The sequence below is a fragment of the Doryrhamphus excisus genome, chromosome 22, assembly GCF_030265055.1.
Source record: "Doryrhamphus excisus isolate RoL2022-K1 chromosome 22, RoL_Dexc_1.0, whole genome shotgun sequence".
NCBI lineage: Eukaryota > Metazoa > Chordata > Actinopteri > Syngnathiformes > Syngnathidae > Doryrhamphus > Doryrhamphus excisus.
In genome coordinates, this window is record NC_080487.1 from 1,740,512 (window position 1) to 1,758,158 (window position 17,647).

Consider the following 17,647-nt stretch of genomic DNA (forward strand, 5'->3'; position numbering starts at 1 on the left):
GGAGGGAAAGTGGACTTTTTTCAGATGCAATGCAAACAATGATTTGAAGTTTGAATCCGTTCAGGACATGGATGGGTGACACAGGACCCAGGAGTCAAACATATAATTTTGACTTTATGATACAGGATATACATTTCAACACGTTTTGAATAGTCAGTGTGGCTATTTTGGACAAAAACATCAAATCAGCAATGGCTGAATGGGGCTTAAGGATTATGTTTACCGTGCGTAATGTGTGCGTCATTGTCTTTTGCAGCCACATACCTGCGTGCTCTAATCTGCCGTGCAGACTCAAACTGCTGTTGCTGCTGCCGGGGCTGCTGTTGCTGTGCTGGTAGGACATGTAAGCAGACGCTGGATGAGGATTCACGGCGCCGGGGTAGGCGTAACCCAAGGAGCGGCCATAGGGCGCGCTGGCCGGGAAGGAGCCGTCGTGCTGCGAATGGCCGGCAGCGTGCAAGCCGTGCACGGGGTAAATGTGATGCGGCAGCCCGGGGGAGCGCTGCTGGTGAGCCGGGTGTCCGTGTCCGAACTCTAGAAATGCAGATTTGGACGCGTCCGTCGGGCCATTGAAAGTGTCAGGCATGAGAGCCATAGACATCCTGAGCAAGTCCACACAATGAAGAAGATGCTTTCATGAGTTCTGTTGGAGAACCTGCACTAAAATTCCACCCTCGGAAGGAAAGATGTTCTCTTTAAATCTCCGTTTCATGTCCACAGCAGCTGGAGGCTCCAAAGAAATCCAGTAAAAGCAAAAGAAGCAAACATCAGGAGAGGATCTGACATGGCTCGTCAAACACCTCCTGCTCGCAGAGCTTCACTGGCATGTCTTCTGTCTGGAAGCTCTCTCTCTCTCGCTCTCTCTTGATTGGCCTTCAGCAGCAAACTGTCACCCCATTATGTGCCACAGGCCTCCTTCTATACAATATAGAGATTAAATCATCACGCCACGGCGTGACTGACAAGAACATTTGTTCGATTCCATAATAACAGCCAAAATATCAGCGCCTCCAGCGCACAACGAATGTCATCATATTTGCTTGGATACAAATGGCGTGTATTTGTAACTATATTACTTTCACTTTATACTTTATACACTTAATACAAACGCTACTGACCGTATGTTCATTCATATTTTCATGAAATGTATTTTCACAAAATCAGAAACAATATTTTCCAATGTCTGATTTGAATTACATCTTAATTAACGGTTGCAAATTGATTATTTATTTATATCATTTTACACAATAAGCCGAAAAGGCTTTTAATTATACCTATGAGAAAATAATTAAAATTAAATAGAAGTTTTTTTTCCCTTCATATTAACATTTTAACATCATCCACACATAATTCCATAATAAATAATTAACCTGGCAAAATTAGTGTATGGGCCTCGGTATGTTTTTCCTAATTTAATAATAATTTACACACTAAAATGTTTAATTGTCTGCAGACAAAAAATATTCTGTCAACAATTTAGGGTAAATATTACGCAATATACACTTTCTCCATTTCAGATCACAATTATTGAAATTTATGTTGTAATTTAAGTTCATATATGCAACAATTCCATGTGGGTAATTGATGATCGATTCGTCAGAATATGCCGAAAAAACAGAATACAGTAAAAAGTATACGGTGGCTTCTGACACATTTCCAAACATAACTACACATCCGTGACACACAAACACACTCCTTGACACTTTGGCTTGCAGGTTTAATTCTAACTAAATGTCAGGGTTTGTAAAATAAATAAATAACATGAAATGTGGGAAAACATTCATGTGCCAAGAGGGTGGGATGCAATGTCAGCAAAAAATAAAAAAAATAAAAAAAAAAGTCCTAAAAAGCACACAGAGACACACACTGTATGGTAAAACTGGGGACCTACAGGCTTAAAAAAAAGAGTAACCCTATCTTCACACATCTCCAATTTGCATTCTTACCTCAATGACTTCCTATGGAAGCTTAATGGAGCCATCAAGTGTAACATCTAACACAGCTGACTATGCTGCACGACATGATCACATTCGAAAGAGTGTTTGCTGCATGCCGTTTTTGTCCAAACCCCATCATTTTGGTCAAGTTCTACTACACTCTTGCAGGCTGCAACTACACACACACACACACACACACACACACAGTCAGCGAATGGCCTGCTGGTGACTGGACTGCTTCCCGATCTCCACAACAGCCACTCAGCCACAAATGATTATTATTATTATGATAGAACAATTCCATTCACAGCTAGAAACTGTAAAACACTCAAAAACTGAGAGCTGAGAAATGCTGTAGTGATATCCAAGGCCAATAAAAGGAACCAAGGAGTATAACGTAGGGGTGTCATAAGACACAAGTACAAGTACATAAAACATGTAAAAATATAGAATAATATATCGCCATCCACGACTACGTTACACTCTTCTGCACTCCGTGTGTATGCTCACAGCCCCGGCTCTACCCACAGAGACAAAGTGACTGTATGACTGACAAAACGTCTCACTCCGGTCATGCCATTGTTCTATGGAACAAAGGCACCAATGCACAGTGAGCTCTCTTCATGCCCGTTTGGAGGCAAGAGACGAGGAAATCAGTAACGCTTGGCAAAATATGAAGGCCGGAAAAATTATTGAGTTCATTTTTATTTATTGTGTGATTATTTAATTTATTTATTATCATCACAGGCTTAGTGGCCACAAATCTTGGCACAGATTAATCTTGTGGTACACTCAGTAAATTGGTTTCAGCACTTTGAAGAATGGCATTAACGACATGGGCATACATAGAGTGTAGCCTAGTGAGGAGCAATGCGAAATAATGCAGAAGAAATTCAATGAGTATATTGCAATATTCAATAAGTTTTGGACAATGGCCATCTATTTTCTGAGGTATTAATACCAAACTCAATGGCCAAATTGTTAAGTATGCATACAGCTGAATGAGTTCACATAATAAAAACAATAACAACAACATTGGAAAAACAGCAGATATTTTACCAAAAGTAGAAATATTAGAATAAAGTCATATTATTCATTCATTTTCTACTGCTTATCCTCACAAGAGTCGCGGGGGCTGCTGGAGCCTATCCCAGCTGTCTTCGGGCGAGAGGCGGGGTACACCCTGGACTGGTGGCCAGCCAGCCAATCACAGGGCACATACATATAGACAAACAACCATTCACACTCACATTCATACCTATGGACAATTTGGAGTGGCTAATTAACCTAGCATGTTTTTGGAATGTGGGAGGAAACCGGAATACTCAGAGAAAACCCATGCAAAAAACATGCAAAGGGTGGAATTGAACTCAGGTCTCCTAGCTGTGAGGCCTGCGCGCTAACCACTCAACCACCGTGCAGCCAACACTATGTATATATACTAATTAACCTAGCATGTTTTTGGAATGTGGGAGGAAACCGGAGTACCCGGAGAAAACCCACGCATGCACGGGGAGAACATGCAAACTCCACACAGAGATGGCCGAGGGTAGAATTTCTCCGATCTGTGAGGCCTGCGTGCTAACCACTCGTCCACCGTGCAGCCGAGATTGCATTATTTTGTGATATTTTTTCATTGCACTTTTCTTTCAAGTCATGTTCAAAGACTCAATCACCTGTATCATCGTGTCATGTGACATCGCTAATAATTGCTGAAGGAGCTGAATGAAATAAGCTGTGTTTCTCACTACTCCTTTTTGAACATGTTGAATAGTACATGTGTAAACGTGATGTTTTTCCATGTCGCTTGTTAAGCATGCCTGAAACGGAACCATGAACGCTTCACCACTCGGTGTAATCTCAGTGGCTCTAAGTTTGTTCCAAGTTGAACTCCTCCCAATAGCACCACGGCGTAAAACAAAAGAAGCTGTACCATCCATTCATTTGCATACCATTTGTATCATTTGCATATTAGTAGTTGACCACAAATTGCCGTAGTGACAACACAACTAAACAGGCGTAGCACTGATTCAAAATGTCCTGGCGTTGCTTCAAAAGGTTGCCGCCGAATGCAGATGAAGCTGTGAGATGTGAGAAAACAAACATGAGGTGTACGCCACATACACACTCATAAGGAGGAGAGGAGGCCCCGTCAGGCTTGTAATTACGTGTGTACATGGAGCCAAGAACAAAGGTGAGCCCTGCAGTCATGGGGCAAAAGGATGGGCTCCTCGCCACGGCTCTCTTAATACAAACATTTTCAAAACATTCAGTGCTCTTGAATGTAGCCCAGACTTGCTGGCGTCTCCTCCGTGCCACACACAGGGGTACGTCTGAGTCGAGGTGTGTTGTTCCAAGCAGGTGTGTGTCCTCGCTGTTCACACACACACACACACACCAGTCAAGTTTGTCCATCACGACGCCGTGACGCAGATCAACAACATTCTTCACGCACAAACCAAAGAGCACATTCCCAAGCGACTGCAGCAGCTCTGATCTTTCCTACCGCCACGTCATGTTTTACAAGTCAACCTCTGTTGTCGGGGCCCTTGAATGGAGCTGGGGCCCCCGTGGGCCAGACTCAGCACTGGCTCTGATGATCAAGGTGTGCCCTGACACAAATGACCAGATGGAAACCCAAAATGTTGGACACTTCTAAGATATGGGGGTCCGGTCCAGAGACCAGTGACGCTACCTTCGAGGGGTGTGTCTATGTGTTCAATCAAAGCATGCTAAAAATAGCAACAATGGACATGCATGTCTTATCAAAAAAAAAACAGCCAATTTGGAGACTGTGGAGTAAAACAAAAGGCATAGCAAGGATGTAAACATTAGCATGCATGTTTACGTGTCATTTCTAGCCATGTCTAGTCACAAAGATGAACAATCTGCTTGACCAATGAGGGACCAGGAGTATGGTCCATGAAATAGTACCTGGTAGTACCATGTAGATCTCCGCTTACATTAGTTTCTCACCTTCTCTCTTCGATTGCCATTGTTCACTCGCAACACAAGTTAAGTTTAAGGCCTAAATATGCCTCACACACTTATTAAATACATTTCAATAACATAAAATGTATCAATTAACAGACCTACTGTCCCGGTAATGACTTATGATTATATATTAACATTATATTTTATCTGTATTATCAATATTTATACATTATGATTGACCTATGATGAATGAGATGTGTCAGCTTATTTGTGGAGAATTTTTTTTTTTTTTTTTTAGCATAAAGCTAATCTAAATGGCCGGCCCTGTTTACACTGAAGGTCCATTCGTCTTCCATACTGGACTTCAAGGTACCCGGGTCTAGCTTGTCTACGTTGTTGCTAACAGACAACACCTCCAAGATTTGCATTTTTGGTGCTTGTGTCGCTATGAAAACACCCACCATGGTGCAAAGCGTTTTCTGTCTTCAACAAAGCCAAAACAAACAATAGGATTCATGCCTTTTTTTTTTCTTTTGACTGTTTAAGGCCTCAGGAGACAAGAGGAGGAGGAGGAGGAGGAGCAGGAGGTGAACTACTCCCCCCCCCCCCGTCGTGCATGAGCATGGCTGACCTGAACTTTCCTCCAGGGCGCCGTCATACAGGAATATGTGCAGTCCCCATTTGCATTCCTTAAGTGCGCTGCTCTCCTACGCGTATGAGCCTTGGCAGCTTCACAAGGCCCACGGAGTTCAAACGTGTCACATGAGCTTGTGTGAACTTGGGATGAAATGTTTACACACCGGCTCTGTTGATAGCAGAAGGAAAACACACCTGTTTGTGTCACCAAGGTGCACATTGTCATTTACATTTCCAACGGTCATATACTGTACGACGCAGATGCATATGAGATGTATTGTACCTAGCTGGCTATTGTACAGTTTATTTATTTTAATATGAAGTCAACTGCTCATTTAATTGTTTATATTATATGTTATATTATATGCTAGAGGGGGCATAACTTACAAAACGATGGAACTTTAAATACTTAAAAACAAATGAGTCAGCACCAGCATATGCTTATTAATAGATAGATGAATAAATGAAGAGCTTGCAACCAAAAGGCGCTAAATCCATTTTGACTGATTTAGAGAAAATCAATGATCTATTTGGTCATCAAGTCTATATTGCAAATGAAAGAGCTATCAATATAGGTCATAAAAATGCATGCTATAAAAAATCCTGCACACACCATGTATTTTATATATTTTTTAAAATTCATTTTTTTTTGGATTTAGCGCCTTTTGGCTGAAATAAATTTTAACTTCTTCAATGGCATTGTTGTAAAAGAATGTAAGGTGCTTTAATGTGCTATGCTAATAAAATAATATCAACACATTCTCAACATACAATACAAAATAGTTATTATTAATTCAATTAATAAAAATGTTATTAAAAGCAGTGCTCATATTTGACTGCACCATGAAGGTGACAGTGACAAAAATCATGTCATTACAAACTCTTTACATTGTATGTTTTTTAGTACAAGTAAAATAATGTTTCTCATGAAAGTTGGAGGTGTCAAGGTAGAGACATGCCTTTTATGGTGTAAAAAAAAACTTCCAGATGTTACAGAATACTGTAAAAACACAATTTGTGTTCTCCTGAATTGCATAAGATACCGTAACTATCATACGTGTACTTAATGTACACAAACAAAACAGGATGCGCACTGATACTGGCTTTCTGTATGTGCAGTGCCAATTGTATTCTTCTCTCTGATTGGTCAGATTATCAATCGATGGGAAACTTGGGCCAATCAGAATAAAGAATACAGAAAGGGATTTAGCTCCTTTTGGTTGAAATCTGAAATGGAAATAGCGCCTTTTGGTTGAAAGCATCACTTTTTTTCATATTTTTAAAAATGATTTCAAGACCAAAATATGTGATTTGGATACACATGACAGAGGTCTATTAAACTCATGAAAAACATGCAACTTAGCAAAAATTGGATTTAGCGCCTTTTGGTTGCAAGCTCTTCAAATATTCAATACAGGAATAAAGAAGCAACAAATGTAGAATATGACCTTATTATAATGATGAATGAATTCAATGTCTTGCTTGATTTAGTAGTATTATACATTTGACTGGGGCGGCACGGTGGTCTAGGGGTTAGCGCGCAGACCTCACAGCTAGGAGACCAGGGTTCAATCCCACCCTCGGGCATCTCTGTGTGAGATGAGTTTGCATGTTCTCCCCGTGCATGCGTGGGTTTTCTCCGGGTACTCCGGTTTCCTCCCACATTCCAAAAACATGCTAGGTTAATTCACAAATTCACAACTCAATGTCTATATGTGCCCTGTGATTGGCTGGCGACCAGTCTAGGGTCTGCGACCAGTCTACCCCGCCTTACGCCCAAAGACAGCTGGGATAGGCTCCAGCACCCCCCGTGACCCTCGTCCCTCGTGAGGAAAAAGCGGTAGAAAATGAATGAATGAATACATTTGACTATAAAGTACCTAAAAGTGCTACTCAGATGCATTAATTACACAGAAATACATTAATCAAATGCATAATTATTGCCAGACAGCAACATAATTTAGTGTCAGGTTTTAATTGACTGGCTAAAGACAAGAAAGGCCTGGACTCAATTATGCACAACGAGGCAAAACACTCTTGCACAATAATGAGGGCAGCAGTGTCACGTGGGGTGTTGTTTTTAAATAGCAACAATTAGAGAGTTTAGTTTGATTCCGTTTTCGGCTGTCTGCTTGTAGGTCCAAGTGTGGGGCCAGTTTTTGCGAGAGCTGGTACAGTCCCGCACGCACACCCACACAAAGGGGTTTACTCGTACAGCGTAAATGCAAGGGCCAGTTGACGGACAGGCAGCAGGACAGTAGTGGCAGTGTTTTGGCTTACTGACTTAGCTGGAGTGTAGCTGCACTAATAGCGCTTGTCTCATGCGTACTCCACATCTGGAACAGAGAAGCTAGTCTGGGTCCACCCTGGCTGTTTACAGCTCTGTTGTTTTTTTGTTTTTTTTCCCTGATGCTCCTTGCAAAACGTTGCCCGAGTACACATTCCAGATTCACCAGCGCAACATGGGGGGAAAATATATCCTATATTTTCCATTGTTAAAACTCTTAGCTCGAGTGCCAAGGGAGGTGGAGAAAGGAAGAAAAGCTGGCATGCACAGCAGGAATGGGGAACAGCAATGTATGACACGGAATCTTCATGCTGCATGACCTGGGGCAGGTTGCACGGACATCCAGGATGAACGACTCAAAACAAGAGCATCTCGACTTAATTGGCTGCACAAAGCCCAAACCAGGATGAGCAGACACAGATTCATCAATTTTTTTCATTAATATTAATAATAGGTTAGCACACAGGCCTCACAACTAGGTGACCCGAGTTCAATTCCACCCTCGGCCATCTCTGTGTGGAGTTTGCATGTTCTCCCCGTGCATGCGTGGGTTTTCTCCGGGTACTCCGGTTTCCTCCCACATTCCAAAAACAGTCCAGGGTGTACTCCGCCTCTCGTCTGAAGACAGCTGGGATAGGCTCCAGCATAAGGCTCCAGATAAGCAGTAGAAAATGAATGAATAATATGATAATAATAATAACAATAATAATAGTAATAATAATAATAATAATAATATCAATAATATGACTAATTCAGGCGGCACGACGGGCAAGTGGTTAGCGCGCAGACCTCACAGCTAGGAGACCAGGGTTCAATTCCACCCTCGGCCATCTCTGTGTGGAGTTTGCATGTTCTCCCCGTGCATGCGTGGGTTTTCTCCGGGTACTCCGGTTTCCTCCCACATTCCAAAAACATGCTAGGTTAATTAGCCACTCCAAATTGTCCATAGGTATGAATGTGAGTGTGAATGGTTGTTTGTCTATATGTGATTGGCTGGCCACCAGTTCAGGGTGTACCCCGCCTCTCGCCCGAAGATAGCTGGGATAGGCTCCAGCACCCCAGATAAGGCTCCGGATAAGCAGTAGAAAACGAATGAATAATATGATAATAATAATAATAATATCAATAATATGACTAATTCAGCGGCATGCATACTTAACAATTTGTCCATTGAGTGGGTATTAATACATGGCCATTGTCCAAAAGTCATAAATTGAACGACACTGCCCTGAAGTCAGGGAAAATGCTTGCACATACTGTACATTTAATAAGCTGCAGGTGTTTTTACCAGACGATGGAAGATGTTTGATCATTTTCATCTGCTAACAGATGGAGGTGGAAATAATGAAGCCAACAGACAAAGACGCACACGCACACACAATGAGACACGGATTGGGGTTGCCAAGTTTATACGGTATAGGTACAACGCAAAAAGACCGGTTTACCAAGTCTGAGGATTATCCTTCTGAAGTTACCTGTCCCCTCTGGGTAACGTGAACCCCCCCACCCCCTTTGTGGTGCGCCCGCCAAACAATGTGTGAGATAAGCGTCGGTTGGAAATGCCAGAGGTGACGAGGATGATGTTAAAGAGGAAGGGGGGGGGGGTGGCATCTGTCTGGCCTTCTGGACAGGGTTGCCAGGTTAAGTGACAGTTGTGAGGAACAGTGGGTAAACCGTGTTTCTTTACATGGCATCCTATGGTGGGGGGGTTTGAGAGAGCAACGTGTGACCGACGTGTCAAAACAAGTAGAGAGACCTCTCAAAGATGAATATAAACACGAGTTGATATTTTGGCTCTCTTTTCGCTCCCTCCCGATAAGTCTTGGATGGGAGGGGGGGTGGGATCAATTTCATCTTCTGACAACAAGCCTCGGTTCTGTCAAGTGTTAAGTTCCGTTGTAACGTACAGTGTGACACAAAGGCTCAGCAACAGCCAGCCTATCGGATGACAACAACTCTCGCACAAAAACATCGCAGGCAGCTATTACAACTCGGGGGGTTTCTTTTCATCTTCAAAGATGCTTGAAAAAGGAAGTCAAACTCAAGAGAAAAAAACATACATCGGTTTTCTACACACTTATCAAACTAATACTAATATTGTCCAAGATCTGTTTTTCCGAAGACATAAAACAACAAGATACATAACTAAAATTCTGGTCACAAGGCATCAGTAATATCACATTAATGAGACATTTCTATGCATTACATTAAACTTCAGCTGAAGTTGAAATTATACTCCCATTCGGTGTGGAAGTGGTATGTTTTTAGCTTCTTACACTGTCCTTCTTACCCAATCTGTTTCAAACCTGGTAACACTTTACATATTAGGTACAGAAAATCACTTTTTAGATTAATAAGGAACGAACCCATCCAGCTTTCACCACTACACGTTAGTTCCTCAGTAACTACAATAAACCTCGGATATATCGGACTTGGATATATCGGAAATTCGCTCACAACGGACAGATAAAAAAGAACCGATTTTTCTGTAATGCATTTCCAATAAAAATTCATTGCATATATCGGATTTTTTATAACGGATTTCGCCTATTTCAGACAAAATCTCCAGTCCCGTTCCAATGCATTTCCATTAAATTTCCCTCGCATATATCGGATGGCCGCGAATCGTGGCGCTCCGATTCGCCGAATCGTGACAGGCCGCTATACGACGTCATTTGCAGCGTTGCCTGCGCGTCCAGGTACATTGGAAACATAGTCAAGGAAGTGCCGTTTTATAACGGATAAAATCCGATTTACGCATATACCGGATATAAATCCGATATATGCGTAAAACGGACATTTTCCGGTATACGCATATAACGGATTTCGCTTATATCGGACAAAACCAGTGGGAACAATTGAATCCGATATATCTGAGGTTTAATGTACTGTTTTTTGGTGTACCTTACTGTAAAGTGAGACACCAAAGCTTAGGATAAATAAATTGGAGGCTAACTAGTAAGCTCGGGAGACATCGCTATTGTTAAAGCAGCAGTTGAAGTTGGCTTTATTTGATTGTCTGAGGGTTTTAATATTCATTAAAAGGCCTCTGATTATTTTGTTCTCCCCAAATCCAGATAAGAAGAGACCATATGTAAAAACAATGCAAACAAGTCATATAAAGCATGGAGCCGGTCGCCATTTAAGGCTTGCTCTCTTGACCCCGTCTTCGTCACGAGCGTTTGGCTATACTGCTTCAGGTGTTTAACCTTGTCATATTAAAGTGTTTGTCACCGGAGGGCGAGACGACATGGGGCCAGGATGGGCCGGGGGTTTCAAAAAAAAAAAAAAAAAAAAAAAAGCCAAAAAACTAACGAGGCCTGTGCTGCCGGATCATCAGCCTGTCAGTGGTTGTCTGAAGCCTGCCAACAAACATCAAAAGGTCCGCAGACATCCGTGTCAGTTGAGAACCGCCGCAGAACACGAGATCCCTCTCCCGACGGCATCTTATTTTATTTAAAAGCCTCACGCCGAGTTGGCAAACATGAAACCAACAATGCGACCAAATTGAAATTTAATGAAGAACACTTCTTACACATGTAGCTGTTGGTGTATGGCTGATGACATATCATGGCAAGACCTCTTGTCGGGGCGACGAGACGGTCTGAGTCTGAGCAAGCCCGCTCTCAGAACGCACAGCCTCCCATCAGCTCGGGGCCAAGATTGATGGCTAGGAAAGAGCTACCTGAGGCGGAGATCAAAGTCGGACAGGATACATATACGCCTCAGCGTTTAACTCTTTCATCTCCAACCTTTTCTACACGAGTCACGACCCCTCACCTGTCTATCTGCGTGACCTCTGATGAATGGTAAGGCCTATTTGGGCTCCGTAAAAAGATCATTTTGTAGGATGAGGTAAAATTCTGGTCTTACCACATCTTTGCTAAGAACTAAATATGCTCTTTGATTCAAAAGGTCTGACGTCCTGCACTGTGATGTTTGACTCCAGTCCTGCGGGTGGCGGTATAGTACATTTCAAGCCATCACAGCAGCTCCATCTACAGGATTGGAGAAACGCAGCGAAAAATGGAAATTAACTTCCTTGAGCCTCAGTTACAGTCAAGGGGATGTATCAAAATGATATTTTCTTAAAATAAAAAAATAAAAGAAGGATGTGTTACCATTAGTGGTTTAAACAACAGTCATTGGTCTACACAGTTTTTTTAAAAACATATGTAGTCCCGCAAAAAACTACCAGTAGCTCTTGACCACTAATCAAGTAGCTCTCCAAATGGTTTATTCATTTATTATGAACTCCGATACAGACTAAATTAGAAAGTGGGGTTCGGCAGTAATCCGGAAGTCATCGGGAACGCTTGTAACCAATCACAGCGGAAGTGGCATGATTGGAGAGGGCTATAAATAAATCCAAGGAAATACAGCTGGAATAGGTGCAGATTCTGGAAGGTCTAGAAAGCTTTCTGTGCGGGTTATTGTGTGTAGCTGCTCTATAGGAGTCCACAACTCAATACAAAAGGGCCGAAAACGAGCATTATAGGTCCTCTTTAATATTGAATCTGATTTTGTGGAAATTCACGGCAGGATGTGAAAATGGAATTTTACAAACAAACTAAAAATAAGGGATAATCTTGCACTTTTCAATGTAGTTTTTAATAAAATAGCCAAAATAAGGTGGTGGTTCCACGCCCCCTTGCTATATTTCTTCGCCGCCACCAAATAAGGTGAAGAAAAAACAATGTTTGTGCTCCTCAGCATGGGGTTTTCCTCGCCGAGGAGGCTCAGCAGTGGAGAGCTATTTGCATTCCAGCAGTGAGAGTGAAGACAATTAAGCCATTTCCCCTCCAATCTATCTCCCTCCAGCCAGCCATCCAGGCAGCCCGGCACATCAATGGGGAGCGCAGCTGCTCGGCCCATGTGTGCCAGGCTGCGAGACAGGAGGAGAAGATTGGGGTTAAAACCCTCCTGGCCCTCAGATTGGCTCCATACCTGAGTCAAAGTGCAGATGAATCAACAGCTGGTGTCGAGTGAAGAAAGGAAACAGAGGCTCGAACAACATCTGTGAAAGCACCGCACGGCCTACTGTTTATTTTCCCAACAGTACCAGCAAAGATTTTCTATTGAGCATCATTTCGTATCACAAAGAGCGGATCTTTTGAAGCGCAAGCGGCTTCAGTTTACCACCCTGAACTTCACCACTCCAAAATCAATTAGCCAAATCACATTTCACAAAAGCAGCTCAGTTGTGCTCTCAGTCATCACGGCCCTCGGGTGTCACAGAGGTGGCTTAAGGGTGCAAGCGGACAGCTTGGGTTTAAATTGTGTGGGATTAGACCCGACAAAAAGCCACAGACGCCCAATCACACCTGTGTTGCTTTGCTCCTCAAGGCCGCTAATAGGGGTTCAGACTTTGGTCCAAATGGCAGGTGCTCAGAACTTAATCTCCCATCTCACGGGCCTTCGCAGGTATCGCTTTCACGTGTACCCGGCAGCGGAGAGCATCCTAAATTTGGACATAATCGTAGCGTAACAAGGACCTCCATGTCTACCACCCCCGGGACCCTCCCACTTGCCGGGACCAAGTGATCAATCATTTACATGTGTAATTAGGAACGGGTGTCAAAACAGAAACTGTACACGCACTCGCGGACCCCATGTGCCGTACGGCTGACATCACACTTGGCAGACGAGAGGCGAAGATGTGCAGCATTTTGCCACCCAGGGAGAGAAACACTTCCTTGACATAAGTTGTTTAAGTGAGCGTGCTTAAAGTTAATCTGCGGTGTTACAAACAATGAATTAAGACAACTACGTGTTTCTTTTAGGCTTTATATTCTCAAAATAACAAACAAACTTGCCGAACGCAGAATGAAAACACGGAGGCAAACAACACAGGCCTTGTGAAGCTCATCGTGGATCATGAACAAATAGCGCTTTACTTGGCTTGGACAAAAGTCAGGTCAAGCTACTTTTGTTTACGTCAAGTGGTTCAACGCTTTCCTGGGGTCACAACAAGGATTACGCAGCAAACACAAACACAGTAAAAGGAAATGCTTGGAATACACCTGGTGAAAGCGTAAAAGAGGACATGAATTCATGAGTACTGGAGTACCGGAGTAATAATATCTTAGAATAAATATCTTATTTTATTACTACATTACATTTTTGGGATCTATTTAGAATGTTATAAAGAAAACTTCATTTAAAAAAAGTATATATACATAGTGTTGGCTGCACGGTGCATGAGTGGTTAGCGCGCAGGCCTCACAGCTAGGAGACCTGAGTTCAATTCCACCCTTTGCATGTTTTTTGCATGGGTTTTCTCCGAGTATTCCGGTTTCCTCCCACATTCCGAAAACATGCTAGGTTAATTAGCAACTCCAAATTGTCCATAGGTATGAATGTGAGTGTGAATGGTTGTTTGTCTATATGTGCCCTGTGATTGGCTGGCCACCAGTCCAGGGTGGACCCCGCCTCTCGCCCGAAGACAGCTGGGATAGGCTCCAGCACCCCCGCGACCCTTGTGAGGAAAAGCGGTAGAAAATGAATGAATATATAGTATTGGCTGCACGGTGACTGAGTGGTAAGCACACGGGCCTCACAGCTAAGAGACCTGAGTTCAATTCCACCCTCGGTCATCTCTGTGTGGAGTTTGCATGTTCTCCTCGTGCATGCGTGGGTTTTCTCCGGGTACTCCGGTTTCCTCCCACATTCCAAAAACATGCTAGGTTAATTAGCAACTCCAAATTGTCCATAGGTATGAATGTGAGTGTGAATGGTTGTTTGTCTATATGTGCCCTGTGATTGGCTGGCCACCAGTCCAGGGTGTACCCCGCCTCTCGCCCGAAGACAGCTGGGATAGGCTCCAGCACCCCCGCGACCCTTGTGAGGAAAAGCGGTAGAAAATGAATGAATGAATGAATGAATGAATATATAGTATTGGCTGCACGGTGTATGAGTGGTAAGCACACGGGCCTCACAGCTAGGAGACCTGAGTTCAATTCCACCCTCAGCCATCTCTGTGTGGAGTTTGCGTGTTCTCCCCGTGCATGGGTACTCCGGTTTCCTCCCACATTCCAAAAACATGCTAGGTTAATTAGCGACATAGGTATGAATGTGAGTGTGAATGGTTGTTTGCCTATATGTGCCCTGTGATTGGCTGGCCACCAGTCCTCTCGCCCAAAGACAGCTGGGATAGGCTCCAGCACCCCTGCGAGCCTCGTGAGGATAACCGGTAGAAAATGAATGAATATATAGTATTATAATACTTATATATAGTACACTATATATAGTATTTATCCTAACTAATGCTCTAATAAATCTTCATTATGACTACAATTTACAGTAAATTAATTTAATAAAGCTGTTAAATTATCACATTATAATCACGCAGTTCTTTTGAATGTTTGTTTGTAGTAAACTAAGCTCAACTCTAACAATAAATTCAACTTTGACGCTTTTCTCACAGTTGATGGGTGTGTGTGAAAACGTGTGCAAGTGAGTGCTAAAATACCAGCGCCCCGATAATCCACCTGTCACCTAAGGGGATAGGTGTGGTGCTGCAGGCTTTAAGGAATGGAGGAGGGGGGGGGGGGGGGGGGGGGGGCGTGTGCAGGCTACCGTGACTTATGTGGACTCATCCAGCCGCCACCTCAGCGCCCAGAGGGGGCCCCGAGTGGGCGTTTAAAGGAGCCTGTCTGGTACGTGAGTTTAGAGTTTCCCGATGCAGAGTGGATGAGCTTTGAAGCGGCAGCTCCCGTAATGAATTGGCGTATTGTCTGCTCAAAGGGAGAGAAGCAGCCTTTAGGTGGGACATCACATCAAAGGCTGCGATTTTATTACTTATTGCATCACTTCAGGTATGCCACTGGACAAAAATCTGACCCTTAACATGTCAATCGGGTGCATTGTTTCCACACGGATAGGGAGGATAACTATTAACAGTTATTTAACCTTTAACATGAACATTAATCAAACGTAATCATTTTTTCTGGGTACATGATACCATACAGCATCCATATCAAACTTGCGCGGGCCGCACTAACATTCAACTTTCATATCAAGGCGGGGGCCTCAAACTAGTGTCCTGCGGACCACATTTGGCCCACGGGCCGCGTGTTTGAGACCCCTGCTATAGAGCATAATACAGCAGTGTCTCATCCAATGCTCAGGAGGCACAGCAACCGGTAAGCTAATGTTTGCATGTGTGTTTATTTGGCTTATTGTCATGTGAATGGTGACCGGTAGGCACTCGTATTGACCAGGAACAAAAACACCAAAATGCGAGTGGGTACTGTGCGGTGGAAAAGAAGCATTTGTGTGAAAACTCATCTCCCTGCATCATCACTTCGGAGAAACAAGACGACTTTGTGCATTGAAAGCATTCGGCCTTTATAGTCTAGACCAGGGGTCGGGAACCTTTTTGGCTAAGAGAGCCATGAAGGCCAGATATTTTAAAATGTGTATCTGTGAGAGCCATATACATTTTTTTAAACATTGAATGCAATAAAATGTGTGCATTTTTATGTAAGACCAACAGTTTTAGATATAATGGGCTCTAATTACGTAGACCAGGCACACTACCCCACGCCAATGGGGTGTGGCCAGCACACTTTCGTGAGCAGCGCAGTGTCTAATAATAAATCAAATACTTGCTGCCATAAATTTCCCCGCTGAGGGACGAATAAAGGCATATCTTAATATCTTAATTAATGCAACTTCTGCTGCTGCATGGTTTTGCGCCATACTCCGTACATGTATTTAATTCTAACCCTAACTCTTCGTCAGGAGGCTTGGTTCTGCAGAGGTAGACTACCGCATTACCCAGTAATAATCGAGTTTTGGTGTTTGACCTGGAAAATATCATCAAGAAAGATGGATATGGTTGGCCGTATTGCAGTAGAAAATAGATGGACGAATTAAAATGCATAAGAAAGTTTTGATTTTTAATATTATTTTTAACAGTGATTTCTGTGATGTTTACTTTAAAATGTTAGCAAAAATACATTTTTATTGTGGTAAGAAACGCTTGAGAGCCAGATAGTGTCATCAAAAGAGCCCTACCTGGCTCCCGAGCCATAGGTTCCCTACCTCTGGTCTAGACTCACACCGACTGACCTCTCTTCTCAGGTGGCTCCACATCGTCCTGAGGCCACATCGGCCTCTCGCAGGGTCATTCTCCCATGACATTCTTCTCAGCTTGAAGAGGGAACAACACACCACCGCTTTGATGTCCAAGTGCTCAGCTTTAGAGGATGAGACAATGACATGAGAGATGTAAACACCTGGATGGAGTGGAACTAAACAGGAATGCATGCTCTGACACTAGGAGCATAGGAGACGTCATACGATTGGGTATTTATAGAATCTTGTCGACATGTAAAAAAATTATAATTGCTAAAAATAAGTCAGTGTACAGTCTCGGTTATCGTATGCCACACAGTGGCAGTGGCAAAATGGAGTATCCACATGTTGGTGACTCAAGTCTCTGTGAAGAATGGATAGTGGTTTAGAGATGGGACACTATTCCTACAAGGGAATCCTTTAATCATCTCTACTATGTGTGTGGGTGGTCTACAGTATTTTGGTAAGAGAACACATACACAACAATGTACAACTCTGTGTCCGTGTCCTTCCTCCTTCCGTCGCAAGTGCCAGAACTTGCTAGAAAAACTCTTTAATTAGGCCTTTCTGTGAGAGGACAAGAGATTTATGTAAAACTGTGTGTGTGGGCAGTGGACAGCGAAGGTAGGAATATACATATAAATACACACAAGTATTGTTTTCACTTCCATGTGTCCAGTCTTATATGATTTACAAGTAAAAACCGAGTGGTTAGCACGCAGGCCACACAGCTAGGAGACCCGAGTACAATTCCACCCTCGGACATCTCTGT

The 17,647-nt window shown here is 43.0% G+C and overlaps 1 protein-coding gene across 1 annotated transcript in view; it reads right to left on the reverse strand.

Moving 5' to 3' along the window:
• dlx4b (distal-less homeobox 4b) overlaps window positions 1–16,999 on the reverse strand; it is a 34,519-nt gene extending 17,520 nt beyond the window's left edge. The window contains exons 1-4 of the mRNA XM_058061251.1: window positions 16,870–16,999; window positions 11,575–11,792; window positions 11,330–11,479; window positions 265–918 (exon numbers count right to left, since the gene is read on the reverse strand). Of these exons, the coding sequence (XP_057917234.1) occupies window positions 265–601 (337 nt within the window). The 5' untranslated portion in view covers window positions 602–918; window positions 11,330–11,479; window positions 11,575–11,792; window positions 16,870–16,999. The remainder of the gene's footprint in view (window positions 1–264; window positions 919–11,329; window positions 11,480–11,574; window positions 11,793–16,869) is intronic.
• Between the last annotated feature and the right edge of the window lie 648 nt (window positions 17,000–17,647).